Source organism: Tachysurus vachellii, chromosome 2 (assembly GCF_030014155.1).
Source record: "Tachysurus vachellii isolate PV-2020 chromosome 2, HZAU_Pvac_v1, whole genome shotgun sequence".
Lineage (NCBI taxonomy): Eukaryota > Metazoa > Chordata > Actinopteri > Siluriformes > Bagridae > Tachysurus > Tachysurus vachellii.
Genome location: NC_083461.1, coordinates 17777939 through 17799445, shown reverse-complemented (window position 1 = coordinate 17799445; position 21507 = coordinate 17777939). Strand labels below are relative to the sequence as shown.

Sequence of the window (21507 nt, the reverse complement as noted above, 5' to 3'; positions counted from 1 at the left end):
GTGGGACTGTTAATATGTGGAAATAGTGACATGCTGTCTATGCACATTGTTATGTGACGGAATATTCCAGACACACATTTTTTACAACTTTGTTGACTGACCTAGTACTGATTAATGTACTAATAATTAACTCAATACTTTATGGAGCTACGTTTTTGAATATTGTTTTCTCAATTACTTTAAATGGCAGTTTTCCTAAGCTTGAGTGAATGAAAAAAATTGCTTGATGCTTACATGTATTTTACAGGACCTGAAGTGGTTGTTTTCAAATCTTCCTGATGAAATCAGAAACCAGCAATTCAGGTATATAATTTTTATTTTAAAAAAAATATATATATAGTTAAAGTGCAATAGACAACCTTTCTGATTTTTATATAACACTTCTGCACTAACATGTAAACAATAAACCTATTTACAAACATTTGAGTAAAGGATTTCTTGCATGCATCAAAGTCCTGCTCTCCAATGTTACCCTTATGTATTGTGCTCTTATACAGTATTTTCCCATATGTTACTTATAAGAAATAATAATTAGACAATGAGTAATCTCATTTCTGTTTATCAGGTTTAAAGACAAAGACTATGGTGAACTTTGTCTGATGAAGTGTTCAAGTCTGCTGGCTAAAATATGCCAACATTACAAACATTCATGTCATTATGAAATCCCCCTGGAGTGCTTGAAACTTTTCAGTCTGATCATGGATTTGAAAGAACATTGCACGGAAAAGGTAATCAAGTTGCTACCAAAAATATAAAATATAATTCTAAATGTATTAAATATATAAAAGTATTTTTTAAATATTAGACTTGAACTATATCATGTGATGTGTATTGCCATTTATATTACTGGACATACCAGAGCTTTGCAAAACAGAAGTACACTAGTGAAAAAATATTGCTGTCTTGGAGAACTGCATTATGGGTATTGCATTATTTTGTAGCAGTTCGAAACTGTGAATGTGTGTGAGGTGCAGGGAAATTTTATTTTTATAAATCTGCTAGCTTGCATTTTTTGTTTTTGTCTGTGGAAGTAAAACTTATATTAATGGCATCTGACTCATCACTGTGAAAAACCCATAAATATGTAAATTACAGAGCACAGAACATAATGCACTTTAATGCACACTTTAATGTACCAGTTATCACTCAAAAATACACCTAAAAACTCTTTTTCTCATGAATAAAAAGGCAGATGATTTGTTATATAAATGAGGATCAGGGAAATATTGTGCAGGATCATATTAACAGACATGAAAAAAAGTCCAAGCTATACATGGGACAGGGACATAACAACAGTATCCAAAGGGTAATTTGGTGTCAAGGTCTAGGTTACAGCCACAGACTGGTACACAATATATCAGTATACAAACTAGTAAAGGATTGTTTAGAAAGTGAGGCACATTTACACAGAAGAACAATATTCCAGAACTAGAACGTACATTTCCTGAAGAAAATGTGAATGGTGCTTGCACCTGGCAAATCCCAGAGGCTAGTCGAGACGAGCATGTGACATCATCTGAATACTCTTGAGGAAGTTTTCCTCATTGTGCTGAGTGTTTTGATATGTCACATGTCCATCGTTGTGCTAATTTTTTATTTTCACGTGACATCACGTGACATCACGTGACGTCATCAAAATACATGTGAGGGAGTTACCCTCATTGTCGTGAGTGTTTTGATATGTCACATGTCCATGTTGTAAAATGTTTTTTGATTTTGCATATATTGGGGGCGGGGCTGCGGCACAACTGGAATGCCAGTCGGTACACCAATTTAAAAGTTTGTTCAGAGTATCACCCTAAAGGAGCTGGCCGAGTTTGGTGTAGATAGTTCGAAAGCTTGCCGAGTTATAAACCTCCAAAATTTATAATGGGAGTCTATGGGATAAAAGGCCACTTTGAGACCCAGTACCGGAAGTACCGGTACTCGGATCGCTTATAAAAGTCATAGCACACCTCTCCTCAATGAGCCGGTTGATTTGAAACGTCATTCATGGGTCTAGGACAAAAGCTGCGGGACAAGTTATGCGCCGTAGTTTTATCCGGCACAATAGTAATAATGTTGCTTTGCAAGCACCATTAATGAAAGGCTTAGATCTTGTATTCAACTGTCAGCATGCCTTCTCATTATTTCTGGGTGATCATCTGCTTTATATACAATGCAAACAGGAAAGACTAACCAAGCATTGTTTCTAAACTGTTTTGGCACTTAATTTTAGCCCAGGTTCACAATCTTCATCCATTTTCAATGAGACTAATGTTAAATATGATATGTGTATATACATTAGGCAAATATATTTAACATTAGTCTCAGAGAAAATGGGAAAATGGGAAACATGTGAACCTGGGCTAAAATTAAGTGCCGAAACAGTTTAAAAACAATGCTAATGATAATAATATGCAGGTGATTAAATTATTTTTTTTCTTTTCATTTTTTTTCTTTTTGGTTCTCTCTTTAATGCAAGTATCATAAGAGAAAGGCTTGGCCATGTGAACATTAGATCACTTTTTTGTAAAAGGATTATATAAAATTTGCTGTTATGTCTTTATGTCAATTAACCCACATCACCTTGTTGACTATTAACAATTGCCACAGGCCCTTATGGCACAGCTAGTAATATTAGAATGCATCTCCTACTTTCCCTTAACTCGAAATTGCTAATTTATTTTTCTTTTTTTAGGCTGCTGGTTTTGTACATTCAAATCATTTATCACAATATTGCAAAATGGAAAATATTGATCAATGAAAGTTCAATATTGCACAAAACAAGTACAAATTATTTCCGCAGAAAAGCTAAAAGAAAGTGTTTTTGCTGTCAGCAAAAATTTAAAAATGTTCATTACACATGTGGCTTTATATCTGGCATTTATTAACTTTGATGGTGTAATAACTTGTTAGTTCAGCTTCTATCCGCTTTTTGCATTGGGTAGTGTGGGTAGGGAAAATTTATTATTATAATCTTTTGGATTTCTTCACTTCTCAGCTTCTGTTTCTTTAATCACCTACAAATTGTTGTCTTAAAGGAATCAGCTGAGGCCCAAAGAGGGAAGAGCAAAGAGTTGTTTGAGCAGGCAGAAAGAAATGTAAGAGAATGGGTCAGAAATGCCTTCTCTAATAATTTACTGAACAACTCACACGACTACTTAAGTTTCACTGTGCTCTATGAACTTGAGGTAGGTGGTCTTTTCATACCATACACATTTTTAAATGCTGACAAATCAAGAATATAGTTGTGATTTGACTTATTGATAAATAGGTATGGAGTAAGCTGATTTCGCTGCCATTTGCTAACAAGGAGTTTTGCTCAGAATGGAGTAAAACATTCTTAAATCAGTTTGAAGGAAAACTGAAACAGGTGTGTACTTGCATGCTGTTTTTGTGGTGTATAATTTAATTCGTGCAAAATATGTGCAGAAAATCTGAATCACTATAACACTGTTTTTTTGTCATTAGGCAAGGCCAATTTATCAGATTGTAATCTACTGCAACAAAGTGGAGGAATTGAACGCAAGGGTTCCATTATTAACTCCTTCTTTTGAAAACTGTGCATTAGAGGCTGTCACCTCCGTGTGTCAGGTACTGATCTTATGCCTTTCTTTGAAAGTTAAAGAAAAACATTTTTCTACACAAAACTTTGAGCTTCATGTCATTTTTGTTTTTACAAATCAGAGTGGATCTGAGAGGCATTTGCTGGAAAAACTCAAAAACCATGATTTAAGTAAGTTTGGAAAACTGATATCTGAAATTGTACTAAAATCTTGGCCAAAGACTGAAGATGGAAAGTATCAAGATGGAGAGGAGCTGGTAATACAACATCTTTTGACTTGGCCTATGGCAAGCAAAATCTTTCAAATACAAGGTGTGAATTTACAATGATACATGCTGCTACTTTGTTAGTTAAACTCTTATTTGTTGGTGATTTGCACAGCATTTTAAACCACGTTTTTCCTCAGGTGCAAACGGGAATCTCATTGATCAACTCTCAGACAAAGCTAGGGAGCTAATGGCTATAGGAGGCTCTGCATTCTGCTGTGTCGCACAACAATTTATCCAAGGAGATATTACTCTAAAGATCCTGAATCAAATCCTGACAAAAGGGGATGCATTCATTGAGCTTCTACAGATTGGTAATCACCTAAACCTGACAGACAAGAATTATTCAGCTTTATACAGTATATGAATATTACCTCTGCTATAATGTAAGATGTTAGTCAAGGTCTTTATTGTATTGAAATCTTTATATACACTTCCCTGCAGATGCTTTGTGTGATGATGGTCGCTGCAAAGACAATAGGGCTGTAAAAAATCTGCTTAGAAAAAGGCAAGAAGAAGTTGAGAACATCTACCAGGAAAAAGAATTCATTGCATGTTTACTGCATGTGTGCTCCAAACTCCAAAACCACATCAAAGGTATTTTATCTGATAAATCATATTACTTTTTCATATTACTTTTTTTTTCATATTACTAGAGCATAGAAAAAGCATGAAAATTATCAAGCAAAACAGAGCAGATCTTTATGCAGAGGCAAGAGGACAAAATTTCTGGTACAGACTAAATTCTGATAAAGTTAAATTCAATACCTGTCACCAACCTAAATCATTTACTGTACTCTATGTACAGTGTCAGGACTCAGCCCGGACTTTGGCCACGTGCATTTGTTTATGTTTTGTGTCACATGTCTGCCCCGCCCTTGTCTCTTCCTGCCAGTTCAGCAAATCTGTTCCTCATGTTTCTGATTGTCTTGTCTATTTATTTGAGCCGCGTTGCCTTGTGCAGTGCGGAATCCTCTGTTGTCTTTTGTCGTCGTCCTGTCTCAAGTCTGTGTCCGTGTTTCGTGTTCTTGTTTTGTAAATAAACCCTGTTTTTGCTAATGCTATCCTGCATTTGGGGCCGTTTTTATCCCCGCACCCATGACAGTACAGTAGTTTAATAGTGTAGTTTATTGAGGCTTTGTATGTGACAGGCTTATCCATGAACCAGTTATCATTTACACTTGTGACTTCGACAACCCTGGAAGTCACACTGCCATGAAACCATAAAAAATTAGAGGTTAGTGGTTAGCACGTTCCCCTCCCACCTCCAGGGTTGGGGGTTCGATTCCCGCCTCTGCCTTGTGTGTGTGGAGTTTGCATGTTCTCCCCGTGCCTCGGGGGTTTCCTCCGGGTACTCCGGTTTCCTCCCCCGGTCCAAAGACATGCATGGTAGGTTGATTGGCATCTCTGGAAAATTGTCTGTAGTGTGTGAGTGAATGAGAGTGTGTGTGTGCCCTGCGATGGGTTGGCACTCTGTCCAGGGTGTATCCTGCCTTGATGACCAATGACGCCTGAGATAGGCACAGGCTCCCCGTGACCCGAGGTAGTTTGTATAAGCGGTAGAAAATGAGTGAGAGAGTGAGTGAGAGAGTGTCAGGCAAGACCTTGAATAAGTTATTTAGCTATACAACTATTCTATAGTTACTACTGAAAGTAACTATACAAATGATGCTATAGAAAACTAATCAACACCATCTGACCAATCAGAATTCAGCATTTAACTGTACTGTTGTTTAAAAATGTGTAATTCACTTGTTTAATATTTGAAACTCCATTGTGCTGTGTACAACTTCCCTGTCTTGCACATTTGATTATATACACATGTTGATTTGAAAATAACAACAACAACAATAATAATAATAATAATAATAATAATAATAATAATAATAGTTTGAAGGCATGTGTTTAATTTCTGTGGGATTTCTTTTTTAAACACATTCTTCAATAATTCACAGTCGATACTGCAGAGCTCAAAATGAAGCACACAGTTAATCTGGAGCAAATGTGCCTGGATGATTTTATGGAAGCTCATCAGCTTGACGAAAATTCTTCAGAAGTGACTGGACTGGTCACATATTTCAATCTGTGCGATATCACAAGAAAGATGGCAAAGCGACTACATGATTTGAACGACAGCTACATCTTTTCCATGTGCTGGGAAAACCAAGCCAAAACATACTCACACACTGAGCAAGATGATGACGATGATGGTGATGAAACAGAGCCAAAAAAAGATATGGAGCCATGCACCCTAGAGTTCATCCATGCAAAAATATTTCAGCCTTGCAACAGTCAGTACCAAATGATCTACACCAGTTTGAAGAATGGTTCTATAACTTTCAAAATGGTCGATAACATCTTTGAGGTCTATAAGGGCAAATATGATGAACTTCGAAAAGATCTGGAAATAATGTGCAAAATAAATCCTAAAGATAATAAGCGGTGGATTAAAGAAAGAATCCATCAAATTCAACAATACCATGACCTAGACTTAGCAGCAGAATCAGCTCAAGTAATCATGGACATCAAGGAAACCCTATGCCCTGAGGGAGACTTCAAAATACTAAACAAATTGCTTGATATTGTGAGTTACCAAATTAAATCTATTATTAATGTGTAAATAAATTCTGATTAAAGAATATTTATGCTTAACCATATGTATATAATGAATTTACTTGTAAAAGATACAGAAGTAAGATGGAATTAAGATATTGTCTGTTTTTCAGAGTAAAACTGACTTTCTGGAGACAAGCTTAAATCAGATTGATGACAATTTAATAAATGCCAAAAACATATTGGCAGACATAACAGAGGGTCGCAGACTATGCCTTCAGGAGCTCTACCATAGCAGAAACTTTGCCGATTGGGTCAAAGTGGCCTTGCCAGGTACGTTTCTTAACCTGGAGTTTAAGCTGTAACTATATTAGGCAGTACTAACAGACTGTGTAATTTTTGTTATATTTATATTGTCAGAATGGAATATATTGTATGCATCCTGGTTTATACTGTTTACACTGTAAAGCATGGTAGCCTAATTAAGTTATGGCAATGTATTTCCTCTTTTTTCCAGTGTGTTTTGGAAATTGAATAACTCAAGTTTATATATTTAAAAAAATTAAATTGAATCTTTTAAAAGATGAAACTTAAGTATTCCATTTTCTTCACCAAAAGCATATGCATTTAGCTTTCCTTTTTGTTGTTGTAAAGTAGATTTCAACTTTAACATCACAAAGATTTTGTTTAGCAAATGCACCCTTTTCATCTGAACTCGGTTATCAGATATCTATTAACTATTAAAAACTCTTTGATATTTACAGATATCAGTCAGCTTAAAGTGTTTGTTGATCTTGCGACAATCTCTGCTGGAGAAAATGCTATGGATGTCGATCGAGTGGCCTGTTTCCATGATGTTGTGCAAGGATACTCTTCCATGCTTTATGGGCTAAGTGCTGATTCTGATTTTGATGCTTTTAAGAGAGCTCTGGAAAAACTATGGAAAGCCCTGGAAAGTGACAGCAACCTTGCAAAAAAGCTGGTATGCAATGTGTCTGTTTTCTAAAAAAAAAAAAGAAGTTCTACATTTTTATAGGTTACCTTTGCAGATAATAGGGTGTATTACTTGTATATTACAGGTTGGTTACCTTTGCAGATAATAGAGTATATCTACCCATGTTTATAGTATATCAATACCTTCCATGGATTCCAAGTATTATTTGACTTACATACACTTAATACTTATACTTACATACTACTGAATATGAAAGTAATGTGAAATCAATATCAGAGCATGTACATCACAATATGTACTTTCAATTCAAATGTTAATATGCAGTCAACAGTTGTGATAAAGTCACAGATTTTTTTCTTATAGGTCAGTCATTATGACTAAATTTATAGTATTGTTAATAGCATCATGTATGTTTGGTTTTATAGAAATGTATGCATTTATCTACTGTCTTTACATAGAGAGATTCTACTCGGCATTTGGATTGGCTAAATTCAGTGAAAGAGAGTCATGGCTCAGTGGAGTTATCCTCCCTCTCCTTTGCCACAGCCATAAATGAAAGAGGAGTGTATTCCATCACTGCACAAAAACAGAAAAAGGTTTACATTTATGTTACTTTGTGAATATGAATTTGCATTAATTTGCTTTTAATTTGGTTACATTTTTTATTTGAAGAATGTGTAATATTTAATTGCAGGGTTTACATAGAATATTATAAATATATAATTTACATTCAGATGTATATTGGTAAAATGGGCTCTTTCTTTAACAGACCAACATGGAAACTGCTCTAAAACTTTATGTCCCTGAGGGACATGGAGAAGAACAGGAGGTTCGCTGTTATTCTTTAGAAGACGTTAGAGATCTACAAAACAAACTCATGCTTATGTCCGGGAAGGCAGAGCACAACAATGAGGTTGAATATTTCACTGAGGTAAAAAACAAAACAAAACTGAGGTAGAATAAGTTTTCCTTTGTCAGATATTTGGCACATCTAGGAGTTGCTTCTTTGCTGACTCTGATGCCATAAATCTTTCTCTTTTTTCCTAAGGTTTTTGACCATGTTCAGAGACTAGCTGGGATATTTCTTGATCTTTTGTCTGCTGGAAACCCCTTATTCAGACACTGGGAAGCAAAAATCAACTGTTTATATCATCTCACCAACCAAAATATTATTATAGACTTTAATTTGAGTAGCATTCCTGAAAAAATACTAATAGATGGTAATGTCATTAAAGAACTTCCAAAACTTTGCAAAAAAATGGAAAGGTACCTAAGTGACTGGAGGAAGTTTATGGAAAAACAGAGATCTGAGAACTACTACCTTAATTATTACACTGCTGAGCAAATTGTCTATCTTTGTGAACAGCTCTCTTTGAAACATTTAAATGAAGACTTAGATGACTGTGCACTGATGATGCTGTCTTTTATCAACCCTAAGTCTTCTACATCTACTGTGTGGAAAATATGGAACCTTGTGTTTCAAGATTCCCAAACTGAGGAGGGCTTAACTACAAGTGTACGAGATATCTCAGACAAAGATTTCGGATTAGATAAATTAGATTTCATTTGGGATAAGTATATGACCGACATGAAGACCTTCCTAACAGATAAACTGGATATCTCAGGTTTAGGGAAATTTCTTGAGAATCTGAACAATAATTGGGAATTTGAGGATGATGACCAAGATGATTTCATGCATTTTCACACAGATAAAGAACAGAACGAGATTAGGCGAGAGTTGCCGAAAGGGCTGATGATGGGTCGTCCCAATCTCATAGTATGCCCTAAAGAAGAAATTCTGACGACTTGTCTCAGTGTTTACTCTGCCAGCAAATATGCCCCACTCCCATCATATGATGAAGTCCTACTGTGCAGTTCAACCACTCCGTGTGAGCATGTGGAACTTTTTTTAAGACGTTGCCTCAGCACTGGAAATATCAGCAAGAAGATATACACCCTGTTGTATGCTGATCTATTGAGTTATGAAGTCAGTTATGCTGTGGAGCAATTGTTTCACAAATTTCAATCTGGATCAAGAAAGGATTACAAACTTGTGATCATTTGCAGCTTAGAGCAAGAACATGCTTACATCCCTTCAGCATTTAGTCATTTCAAGTTGCACATAGTGCCAAGAGTATCCTTAGAGAGACTCCAAACATATCTCTGTAGACACTACACAGTGTCAACTGAACAGGCTAGTGCTGCTACTGTATTCAAAGACAGACAGTGTGTTGGAATTGTGTCATCAAAACAAGCAGGAGTTGGTGAGTAATGGAAAACTGTAAAATAAAAAAATAATTTCTTTCATCATTAGTTTAATTTATTTTAATAAAATGTAATAAATACATCCAAATATTTCTGGTTATTTCAGGAAAATCCTTGTATGTTCAGAGGCTTTATGAAAGGCTTGAGGCATCTGAAAGACCTGGAACTTCAAATCTGAAGTGCATTCGCTTAACTGAGCATGTAGTTGATGAAAGTGTAATCCTTTATTCACTGCTTGACACACCTAATCGGAATGGGCTTGTGATCTTTCATTTCGATGTTACAACAGCGGTAAGCATTTAGTTCTATGAAACGCAGCAAGAACTGTTACAAAATATTTACATGTACATATTTACATTTCTGTGGCTTTTTTTAGGTTCAAAAAGGATTGCATGAGTTTTTATTTAAACTCTTAGTACTTGGCTATTTAATGGACTCTGAAGGACGAATGTGGAAACGTAGCAGCCAGCACTTGTATGTCACTGAGATGTTAGAGCACACCACAGAATTTAGAAGATCTGTTGCAAGAACAGTAAGTGTTTTTTAAGCCTTATTTTTTATTATTAAAAAAACAGTGCTTTGTTTTGAAATAGGAGAGTCTGTATGATATAAAGATGTTTTTATTTACAGGAATCAAAGACATTGTTCACTGATGTTTTCCCTAAAGTGCAATGCAGACCACCTAAAGAAGTTTTGGAACTGGAAATGAGAGTAACAGATGATCCTAGCTTTGAGATTGAAGATCCACTTATGGATGATGAGTGTTTCAGAAGTGAGGCTTATCAGAGGCCTTATCAGTATTTGAAGCGCTTTCATGAGGGAATTGACCTTGACAACTTCGCCTACAGTGAAGTTGAAGGTTCCCATACAGAATGTCTTCAGACATTGTTTTTCTACTGTGGAATTGTTGATCCATCGTGGGCAGAGTTGAGGAACTTTGCATGGTTCCTAAACCTTCAGTTACTAGATTGTGAGACATCGATTTTCTGCAACATGGACATTGTTGGGGACACTCTGAGAGGCTTCAGAAAATTTGTGGTTGATTTCATGATTTTAATGGCCAAAGACTTTGCTACACCATCATTAAACATTTCGGATCAAAGTCTCAGAAGACAATATGTAGACCTAAGTGATGCTAATGAAGAAGATTTGGCTCCATTTCGCATCAGGAAAAGATGGGAGACTGAGCCCCATCCATACATCTTTTTTAATGATGATCATGAGTCCATGACTTTTATCGGATTCCACCTCAAGTTAAACAATGAGAATGGTGTTGATGCCTTTGATCCAGCGACTAACAGAGTCATAAGGAAGAACATCATGACAAAGCAGCTCTATACTGGCCTCAAGCACAACAAGGTCCCTTTTAACATTAATTTTGATGACTTAAAAAGAAGTGAAAAAATTGAGCTTTTATGCAGTGTTCTTGGTGTTAAATGGCCATCAGATCCTGATGAGACCTACCAGCTTACTATGGACAATATTTTGAAGATGATGGCAATTCACATGAGGTTCAGATGTGGCATTCCTGTCATTATCATGGGGGAAACTGGTTGTGGAAAGACAAGACTTATCAAATTCATGTGTGAGCTTCAAAGAAGTGGAATCCCAGCAGACAATATGAAATTGGTAAAGGTTCATGGTGGCACAACTCCTCATAACATATATGCTAAAGTACAAGAAGCTGAGACCATTGCATCCTTGAATAAAGAGAACTATGACCTTCAGTCAGTCATTTTCTTTGATGAAGCCAATACTACAGAAGCAATCAGCTGTCTGAAGGAAGTGCTTTGTGACAATTCTGTGCAAGGGCATAAACTTAAACCCCAAAGTGGTCTACAGGTAATTGCAGCTTGCAATCCATACAGAAAACACTCAGATGCAATGATTAATAGGTTGGAAGTAGCAGGTTTGGGATATATTGTGAACGCTAATCAGACACAGGATAAACTGGGCTCTATTCCTCTTCGTCAACTGGTGTACAGAGTTCATGCACTGCCTCCAAGTATGATTCCATTAGTTTGGGACTTTGGGCAGCTTGATGACAACACAGAAAAGATGTACATTCATCAAATTGTTAAGAGTGTAGTTGAAAACAATTCAGTTAACAAAGACTATATCAAGATGATGACAGATGTCCTGTCTACATCACAGTGCTACATGAGGAAGAGAAAAGATGAATGTAGCTTTGTCAGTTTGAGAGATGTTGAACGTTGCATGCAAGTATATGTGTGGTTCTACACCAATTCTGAAATGTTTTTTGAAGAGCTGGCAGAGTTTTTGAAGAAGAAGCAAAAACACTCAAAGAGTGGTTTTGTTGAAACAATCTCTTTAGATGACAAAGATCCTGTTGAATGGGCTCTGTTGATGGCAGTGGCAGTGTGCTATCATGTATGCTTGGAAAAGAAAAAGGAATTTTGGGCAAAGCTCTGCAAATTTTTTCCAAGCTACAACAAACCACAGAAAGTAAAGCAAGAAATCTCTCAAATACAAGAGCTTCTTCTTTATGATGTTCCTCTGGGTGGTACAATTGCTAAAAATAAAGCATTGAAAGAAAATGTGTTCATGATGGTGGTGTCCATTGAACTGCGAATTCCACTGTTTTTAGTTGGTAAGCCTGGGAGCTCAAAGTCTCTGGCAAAGACCTTAGTTGGAGATGCAATGCAAGGCCAATCTGCACACACTGCACTGTACAGGAAATTGAAACAAATTCACCTAACATCCTACCAGTGCAGTCCTCATTCAACCGCAGAGGGAATCATTAACACATTTAAACAGTGTGCTCGTTTTCAAGAGGGGAAAAATCTAAAAGAGTATGTCTCTGTTGTTGTGCTAGATGAGATAGGCCTAGCTGAAGACTCCCCAAAAATGCCTCTAAAAACCCTGCACCCCTTATTGGAAGAAGGTTGCATTGATGATGACCCACTACCCCATAAAAAGGTTGGATTTATTGGCATCTCAAACTGGGCTTTGGACCCAGCTAAAATGAACAGGGGAATCTTTGTCTCCCGAGGTGACCCAGATGAGAATGAACTCATTGAAACAGCAACTGGAATTTGTTCTTTGCAACCAGTCATTCTGGAAAACATCAAGCATCTTTTCCAGCCTTTGGCAGGTGCCTACCTACAAATCTACAGCACACAAGACAAAGGATTTTTTGGCTTACGTGATTACTACAGCTTAATCAAGATGCTATATGGTGTTTCCAGAGATTCTAATCCTTCTTCAAAGCAAATTGTTCATGCGGTCTTGAGAAATTTCAGTGGCTTGGATAATGTGGATGCTCTGAAAATCTTTGCCAAAAAACTTCACATAAAACCTTGCTTGGACAACCTCAGTACTATCGATTTGGTAAGGCAAAACATCACTGGTAAACCTCAGAACGAGGATTGTCGCTACCTTCTTATACTAACCAAGAACTTTGCAGGGCTTCAAATTCTTCAGCAAAATATCTTCATGGATAACGATCTTCCAGAAATCATTTTCGGTTCAAGTTTTCCTAAAGATCAGGAGTACACACAAGTCTGTAAGAATATCAACCGTGTGAAGATCTGCATGGAAACTGGCCAGACTGTTGTGCTTTTGAACCTTCAATGTCTTTATGAAAGTCTCTATGATGCATTAAACCAGTACTATGTTTTCCTGGGTGGACAGAAATATGTTGATCTTGGTCTTGGAACACATCGTGTGAAATGCAGAGTGCACGAAAAATTTCGACTTATTGTCATCGAGGAGAAGGATGTGGTCTACAAACAATTCCCCATTCCACTAATTAACAGACTCGAAAAACACTACCTTGACCTCAACAGTGTTCTAACGAATAGTATGAAAGAAGTTGTCAAACAGTTACAGAGCTGGGTCCAACGTTTTGTGGCTTCAAAAAGTCAGCATTCTGGTTCACACAAGTACTTGCCGCAAGACGTTTTCATTGGTTACCATTCAGATACTTGTTCCTCTGTGATACTACATGTAGTGGAAAAACTGAGAGATGACTTTGAGAATGCAGACATCCAAGACACACTGTTAAAGGAAGCCAAGCAAGTCTTACTGAATTGTGCCACCCCAGATTCTGTGGTACGGTTGGAATATACTGATTTGCCAGATGCAGAGACAGAGCAACTGTTTACTACATACTTTAAGGAACAGAAACACCACTCTCTTGGTGAGTTCATTGCATCTCATATCCCAAAGGGGCATCGGAGGCAGTACATTTTTACAGAGGTAGGATTTTCTATTTTTTCAAGTTCTACAGTATATTTCATTTTATTTAGAAATGGGATTTAATGTAGAATATTTACTATTGTTTTATGTTTTATGAAGGTTACAACTTTTTCAAGGTTGTTGACAGCTGCAGATATTAAAGAGCTTAAGCACAAAACAGGGATTAACACCATTGATCTCCTCTCACTGAGACAATTTGAGACAGAATTTTCTTTCCTCAAAAAATTAAGGTATAAATTTTTCTCTCAGTAATTTAACTTATACAGTGAATGTGGATAATATTATCCACTAAGGATGTATACAAAGAGGAAAATGATTTTTTTCTGCTATTTAATTTGTTTGGGAATTGTCTTTTCAGGCAGTTCCTAGACATACCATGTGCAGATAAGATTCTTCTAGTTCAAATGGATTTTGGTGATTCAGCAAGTGCAAATCTTCTTGCATCTGCCAGGTATGTGGTACATTTCCTGACCTATAATGATTGAAATATACTACATAGTGAGAATAATATGTTTAATTTTATAACCCAAACATCTACTGGGTTTTCATGCAGGTACTCATCCATGAATGAAATCATCCGATCAAAACATATAGATGAATGCAGAGTGTTTGTGTATTTCATCATCAAACTACCAAGAATGGAGGGTGGAACCTTTTACACTGGATTTCATGGAGGTTAATTTATTTTACTTAATTTTTACTATGAAATATGTATGTGAAACAATTTACTCAGTACTCACATTATGTCTTTAATCTTATTGGATATAAGGAGTAATTTTTCAATTATGGACTGACTTTATTATATTTCCTAAGAAATCAGAAAACAAAATCATTTTAGCTGCCAGAGATTCCTTAAATGTCTCCTTACAAAACCCTTCAACATATCAATAATTATATGTTTTTCTTAAACGGTATATTTTTACTTTAACTGTATGTTTTTAACCTGATTATTAATTTTTATTATTACTCTTAATAAAGTAATGCTAGAGTAATACTAGAGAGTGTATTAATATACACCTATGAGTTGTCTTGTAGCTAAAACTATTGTCAGAGCTGCTAAAATTGTAGATTAACAAAATAGAGAGGTGTAATACATACATAAATATGAATGCTACTCTGAGTGTATTAGATACATACCAGATTATACCTTTTTTCTTTTTTTTATAGGGCATTGGATGTCACTTCACATTGATGACCTTAGAAGTTCTCAAGAGATTGTATCAGATGTCCAGAATCTGAGAAATGTATCTATTTGTGAGCTCTTTGAGGAAGCTACAATGGAAACATCTGGTAATTATTACATATAAACTTTCAGAATCATCATTTAATTATGAAAGTTTCTTTTTTAATTAAATTGTTGTTTTCTTACAGAAGAAAATTCTGATGATTTGGTAAGCAGAGCATTATTGTAATAAATAGTATTCATTATTTGTTCAAACTATAGTCAATGTTATATCAGTACTAATTGTGTTTTAGACGTTGGATAAAGTGTTTGATACAACAGCGCTGCTGCGCAGTTGTATCCAGAGCTCTGTGGGCATGCTAAGAGATGTTGAAGATGAAGGAAGTCTTAGTACAAGAAGAGTGGACATTTTGCTTACACTCTTAGACAACAGTGACCAACTGAAAGGTTTGTCTGTTTTCTATCTGGTATTCTGCTCTGTTTCATATTGTTGGGGAATTTCATAATTTTAATAAAGATTGGTTTCTCCTATGTAATAGTTACGTTCATGGATATATTGAAAAAACGTCTTCATCTCTTGTTGAAAATACGTGAGGAGAATGCTGATATGCCCAAAAACTGGGTGTCTAGGGAAGCATCAAATATTGATGCTCTCCAAGAGGGAGGAACTTTTAAGTAAGCACACGCTATTGAGAAGCAGTATGTTGTTATGAATGTGACATTTTACATATAGAACAGTTTTTTTTCTGATTACATGTTTATTGTACAGTATTGTTTTAACTTTACTTTTACTATTGCTTTTACTATTTTTTGAATATTTGTTGATAGACACACCCTGTGGCGCAGAGTACAGACAGTGCTCACTCCATTCCTGGCACAGCTAATTTCTGTCATCGACCGTAACTGCAATCTCGACCTTCTGCTTGACACAAACAGCAAGGATGAAGTAAAAAATCTGTGGCTTCGCATATTTGACAACAAAGCAGTGCTGGAAATACCATACCTCCAAACTGGGCAAATGTGAGTTATCTTAATTATTCATTGTATTGTGTGTATGTATACATGCATGTATGTATGTATGTATGTATGTATGTATGTATGTAAATATGTTACATCTACAAAAACAGTACTGCACCTCTTGTTATCCCAGTCATGAATTTACAAAAGGGTAAAATGTTTGTTCATAGGTCTGAGCCACAGACCATCCAGATCCAAAGCCATATGTCAGGAGGAAGAACTATGTCCTGCACTATGCCCTTTAGCTGGAGGATTAAAGATCTGTTAGATGACCTCTGGGAGCACACTTTGCAGAAAGAAGGTGACTGTCTTTTCATATGTCTCATATCATGAATTCTGAAAGCACATTCATAAAATTATGTGCTAGTTTGAGTCTTTTAGAAACCACTGATCTCCTGGGTTTTTACACACTCAACAGTCTCTAAAGTTCCACAGAACCATTATAAAAAATCAAAGGTAAAAAAAATTGGTGTTTGAGTGGCAGTTCTTTCAGACTTCTTTCATCTTTCATGAAGGTAACATTTACCTGATATGATACCACATTTTAGAGACACGGTGAGCCGTAAAATTTGGTAAACCAGCTGAGTGTGCAGCTGAGGTGCATAGGCTAAATTAGTAAAAGACCATATTGCGTTACATTGAAAATTAGTATGCATTGCTAATTTTTTTTACCACTGCTGTGCACTGTTTCCACTTGTTTGACTGATTAGATAAGTCCATGAACGAGCTAATGTGGATGTATTTCTAATAAAGTGATTAACAATATTGTAAAAAGAGCTTTTTTCACCATAGATCAATCCCACAAGCAATTTGAGGAGGTCTTCAAACGAACAGTTCTGGGCGAATATTTTGAAAGTGTGGACAAAAAAATGCAGAAAGAATTTTTCCAAAGATATCTTCAAGATTTTGTTGCTTTAACAATGAAAGTCTTATCTGTTGGTGAAGGACAAGTAAGCTAATTCAGTATTTAGGTTTTATTATTTTTATTAAATGTATATAATAAGACATTTTTTAGGGCTAAACTGTTCTTATATCATCCATAATATTAATAAATTGGCTATTCTAGTTGCTGTGTGCTGCCATGACAAGCTGTGTGCATGAGCTATGCAGGAGGCGAGGCAGCTCAGTGGAAATGGAACTCTCCTTGCCACTTGTCCACTCTGCTTATCATGAGTTCCAGAAACGACTGCAGAATTTCTCCAGGATGATATCCATCCTGCCTCAAGTGGTCCTGTCTTTACAGGGAAATCCACATGTGATGGACACGACTGAGATGGTACGATCTTTTTCATTCTGTTTTTCTATTTAAGCTTAGACGTAAATTTATAAATAGAACTCCTCCTAGGGCTTTCGAGCCACATGCACCAAATTCGGATATTTAAGTATTGAGTTTCAGTTTCTCAATAGGATCTCTGTCATGGTTTATACTTAACTGTAATATTATATTGTGTTGATGATACTTAGTTGTATTTTTAATTAGTAACCGATAACAATTGTATCAGTCACAATGGATCATTTTGTGTATTATGTTAACTGTTGGCATTGTAATGACATAAAATATGATATTGATTTAAAATTTATTTAAAATTTTATGGAATGGAATTTCTTCCAGGCAGTATATTATAATTAATTGTCATTTTTTTTAAAGGTTTTAGATGTGTTTGGTGCTCTTGCATGTCTGGAGCACCTTGAGCTCCAGGAATTAACCCGAGACTTCCAGAAACACTGGCTGAAGCAAGTGATGAAACTTCAAGTCCCCATTGAAGTGGTGTGTTCAGAACAGAGCTTTAAGAAGTATGGGGAGAGGAGTCGTGAAATTGTGAAGCTTATACAGTAAGCATTTGCAACTGCTTGGTTCTCCAGTGATTATTTTTTATCTAGTCACCATTGATGATTCATTATAAACTTTGCTAGTTTAATCAGAGCAGTGTTTTCTGTGAATGGAAGATTTCTATTATAAACCTAATTTCATTATTATCATAATAATGTTCTTTTATTTTTTTATAAATCATTGAGCTTTATAACTAGCAGTACAATCATCAATATTTACACTTTCTTCTTACGCTACTTGTACTTATTATGCTTATAATGTATGTGTCAGAAATCGATGGAGACGTATCTTCACCCTGGCTCTGTTTGTGGAGCATGTACTGTTGGATAGTGAGGCTGAAGACGAGAGGCTAAAACCGCTGGTTATGGAGGGCATTCGAAACCTAGGGAAGGTTAGGATCTTTACTTCTTAATAAGCAGAACACACACATACCCAGCAAACATTTCTTACTCAATAATGTGAAAACGTATCAGTTATTTATCATTTATAATTACTGTATGGGGGGGCACGGTGGCTTAGTGGTTAGCACGTTTGCCTCACACCTCCAGGGTCGGGGTTCGATTCCCGCCTCCGCCTTGTGTGTGTGGAGTTTGCATGTTCTCCCCGTGCCTCAGGGGTTTCCTCCGGGTACTCCGGTTTCCTCCCCCGGTCCAAAGACATGCATGGTAGGTTGATTGGCATCTCTGGAAAATTGTCCCTAGTGTGTGAGTGTGTGAGTGCGTGAGTGAATGAGAGTTTGTGTGTGCCCTGCGATGGGTTGGCACTCCGTCCAGGGTGTATCCTGCCTTGATGCCCGATGACGCCTGAGATAGGCACAGGCTCCCCGTGACCCGAGGTAGTTCGGATAAACGGTAGAAGATGAATGAATGAATGAATGAATTACTGTATAGCTGCATCTACATTCATAACTGCAAAATCTGACGAAAAAACAAATCAGTTTTGTATATTACATAAACCGGCAACATTGTTGTCAAACTTCCACAATGTACAGTATGAAGCGTATATGATTACGTATTGACATTTATCATGCTCAATTCCTAGGTCATGGGAAGCATTTTCAGTACAGGCAATGGCTATTTATCTGGCTTTACACATGCAAAGATCTTCTATAATGAAATTATGGAACAATATATCTAACATTTTACCTCTATTAAATCAGACATTTTGCTATATAATAGTAATTAGCCTCCTAATTGATAAAGTAGCCTATAACATTTCTTAGCTTTTGCATGTAATATAAATTTATGTTTTCTACATGTTATGTAGTAATGTACATCAAATAAAGTTTCAGGCAACATTAATTTAAGTAAGTAAATAACGTTTAAGTCATTTCATTTCTCATTTTTTTGTCACAGGTACTCGAGAAAAGTTCAGACATGAAATTGGAGAAAACCTTTCTGGCTGTGATTGATATACTCAGATCCTGCAAGGAATCAGCAACTGACATCATATTCAGGTAAGATGTCCATCGATGCTCCTCTAATCTGTCATTTTCAGGCTCTTTTTAAGGCTCATTTAAATGTATTAAATCACTGTCCAACAAAGGTTTGGCCTCCAGACATGCCCCATATGTAGGGTAGAACCTCAAGACCCTGTAGAACTGCCATGCAATCATATCTTCTGCCAGCCTTGCATCAGAAGGTGGCTAATTCCAGGCCAGATGTTTTGTGCTCTATGTACCCAACCTGTGCCAGACGACTTTGAACAGAAAGTCTCTGAGGATGTTCGGTGGGTGTCTGTTTCTACACCTATGTCTTAATACAACACTAGTTTTTAAAAAGCTGCTCAGATTTCATCAGATCTACTACTAATGCACATGTAATCATTTGGGTTTGGTGATTTTTCAGATTGTGTCTCAAATTAAATGCACAGTTCAGACAGCGGTGCAACGCCTTTTTTATAGAGGTTGTGTCCACAGTTTGTTTTAAGGACAATTCCCCTCCATCCAGAGCTGTCATATTGCACCTATTGTCATTTCTCATGTTTGAGGCAAAGCCAGATTCCTTATCTCATGGTAAGCTACACTGTATGACTTTAAAAATATGGATGTACAATCATACAATATGTTACTGCCAATGGTACTGGTAGTGTTTGGTAGTGTTGTGATGGCAGTATTTCTTGTCCTCTCAGCACACTGTCATATCCACACCAAAGCTCTTTCACCATTCAATGAGTGTGTGGACAGAAATCCCATTATAAGATCTATGGTGCTTAAACTCCTACTGAAATACAGGTATGTACACACATGTATGCATTATCAAATGTTTCTTGCTCACTTATTATATTAACAACTGCATGCCACATTAATTCACCAAAAACTCTTATCTGTGAGGATATATTTAAATATTGCTGAATAAATTTAATATGAATGTGTCACATTTTCTCAGTTTTGATGAGGTGAAAGATTACCTCGAACAGCACCTGGAAATTATTCTGCAGAGCAAAATTCTGGATGGCACTGATAAAACTGAACTGTATGCTTTTTACATCAATTGCTTTGAGGTAAGAACACTGGTCAAAAACTACGTTTTAAAATCTCCAGATTTGATGGACACCACAGTGCTGCTGAATTCTTGATTCTGACTGATCAGAAAGTGTTGAGTAATGAGTGAAGGGCAGAGGCTATTGTGCTCATTTTAATACATTAAAGTCTAGTGCATTCTCCTAGTAATTTACTAAGTCTGATAATAAAGAGATTTAAAACATTTTGTTATTTAAATCTAAATATTGTTATTTAAGAAAATGCATCATCACTGATGTAATGTTTTCTTTTTTCAATTGGAGGATGAGTCTAAGCATGAGGGATGTTGCATTTTGCAGTTTCCTATTACATTATCATCTGTGAAACATAAGGGAACAAAACTAACCTGATTCATGTACATTTAACAAAATGACATATATTATTATTATATAATAATTATATGTGTGCTTCTTTAATAAATATAAAATTGAAGTATGGTATAAGAGGAATGAAACACTTTAATAATGACATAAGATTATTACAGAGCTCCTACATGTTTTATTACTTACATGTACAATCCAATTATATTTTTTTAGGATTCTATATTTGAGAAAAAGCAGTTGAGCTGCATGAATAAGCAGAAGGCATACCTGCAAGAGGGAAGAGATGTCCTGCAATATGTTTTGCGCACAAGTGGGATGGCCACAGAGGAGCTCTCTATAGAGAGCCTGAAGCAGGTTGCAAAACTGCGTATATGCTTGGACATGAGTGCTCAGCTGCTTAGCACATTACCAGGTAGTGGTTAGTTCTACAAAACTAAGATTGGCTTTATATTTATCATGATGTTCTGTGCTATTAGGAACAAGTTAAATGGAGAATGTAATGGTGAATAGAGAAGACAATGGCTAACATGCATGGGTATAACCTGTAGCACTTTATGTCTTTGTTAGGGAGCATGGAGAAACATCAGGAGGAGTTCTTGAATATGGTGATAGAGCTTTGTAAAAAGAGCAAAAATGACTGGTACAGAGTGTATCTGATCAGAAAGATTTGCAGCTTGAAGGGAATTGAAGCTGCTCGGGGAATGCAAAAGGAAGATAGGTTCCAATGGCTTTTTCCACAAGAACTCATACAACAGGTAGCTAAATAATATATATGTAGAAACTTCTGAGTCAGTTCTGATTTTGAAGTTAATGATTAAGTTGATG

At 36.2% G+C, this 21507-nt stretch overlaps 1 protein-coding gene across 1 annotated transcript in view; it reads left to right on the top strand.

The window, feature by feature from the left end:
• Positions 1-21507, top strand: part of LOC132839979 (E3 ubiquitin-protein ligase rnf213-alpha-like) — a 35227-nt gene that overhangs the window by 6388 nt on the left and 7332 nt on the right. The window contains 37 exon segments of the mRNA XM_060861221.1: positions 248-303; positions 566-728; positions 3024-3173; positions 3257-3355; positions 3454-3576; positions 3670-3859; positions 3954-4127; positions 4258-4410; positions 5769-6397; positions 6540-6699; positions 7131-7348; positions 7780-7917; positions 8091-8252; positions 8370-9585; positions 9693-9877; positions 9963-10118; positions 10217-13807; positions 13907-14037; positions 14166-14258; positions 14361-14482; positions 14975-15097; positions 15179-15198; positions 15284-15437; positions 15530-15665; positions 15819-16010; positions 16178-16308; positions 16800-16957; positions 17074-17283; positions 17656-17840; positions 18109-18229; positions 19194-19294; positions 19384-19566; positions 19686-19852; positions 19969-20071; positions 20226-20340; positions 20896-21094; positions 21250-21437. Coding sequence (XP_060717204.1) covers positions 248-303; positions 566-728; positions 3024-3173; positions 3257-3355; positions 3454-3576; positions 3670-3859; positions 3954-4127; positions 4258-4410; positions 5769-6397; positions 6540-6699; positions 7131-7348; positions 7780-7917; positions 8091-8252; positions 8370-9585; positions 9693-9877; positions 9963-10118; positions 10217-13807; positions 13907-14037; positions 14166-14258; positions 14361-14482; positions 14975-15097; positions 15179-15198; positions 15284-15437; positions 15530-15665; positions 15819-16010; positions 16178-16308; positions 16800-16957; positions 17074-17283; positions 17656-17840; positions 18109-18229; positions 19194-19294; positions 19384-19566; positions 19686-19852; positions 19969-20071; positions 20226-20340; positions 20896-21094; positions 21250-21437 — 10395 coding nt within the window.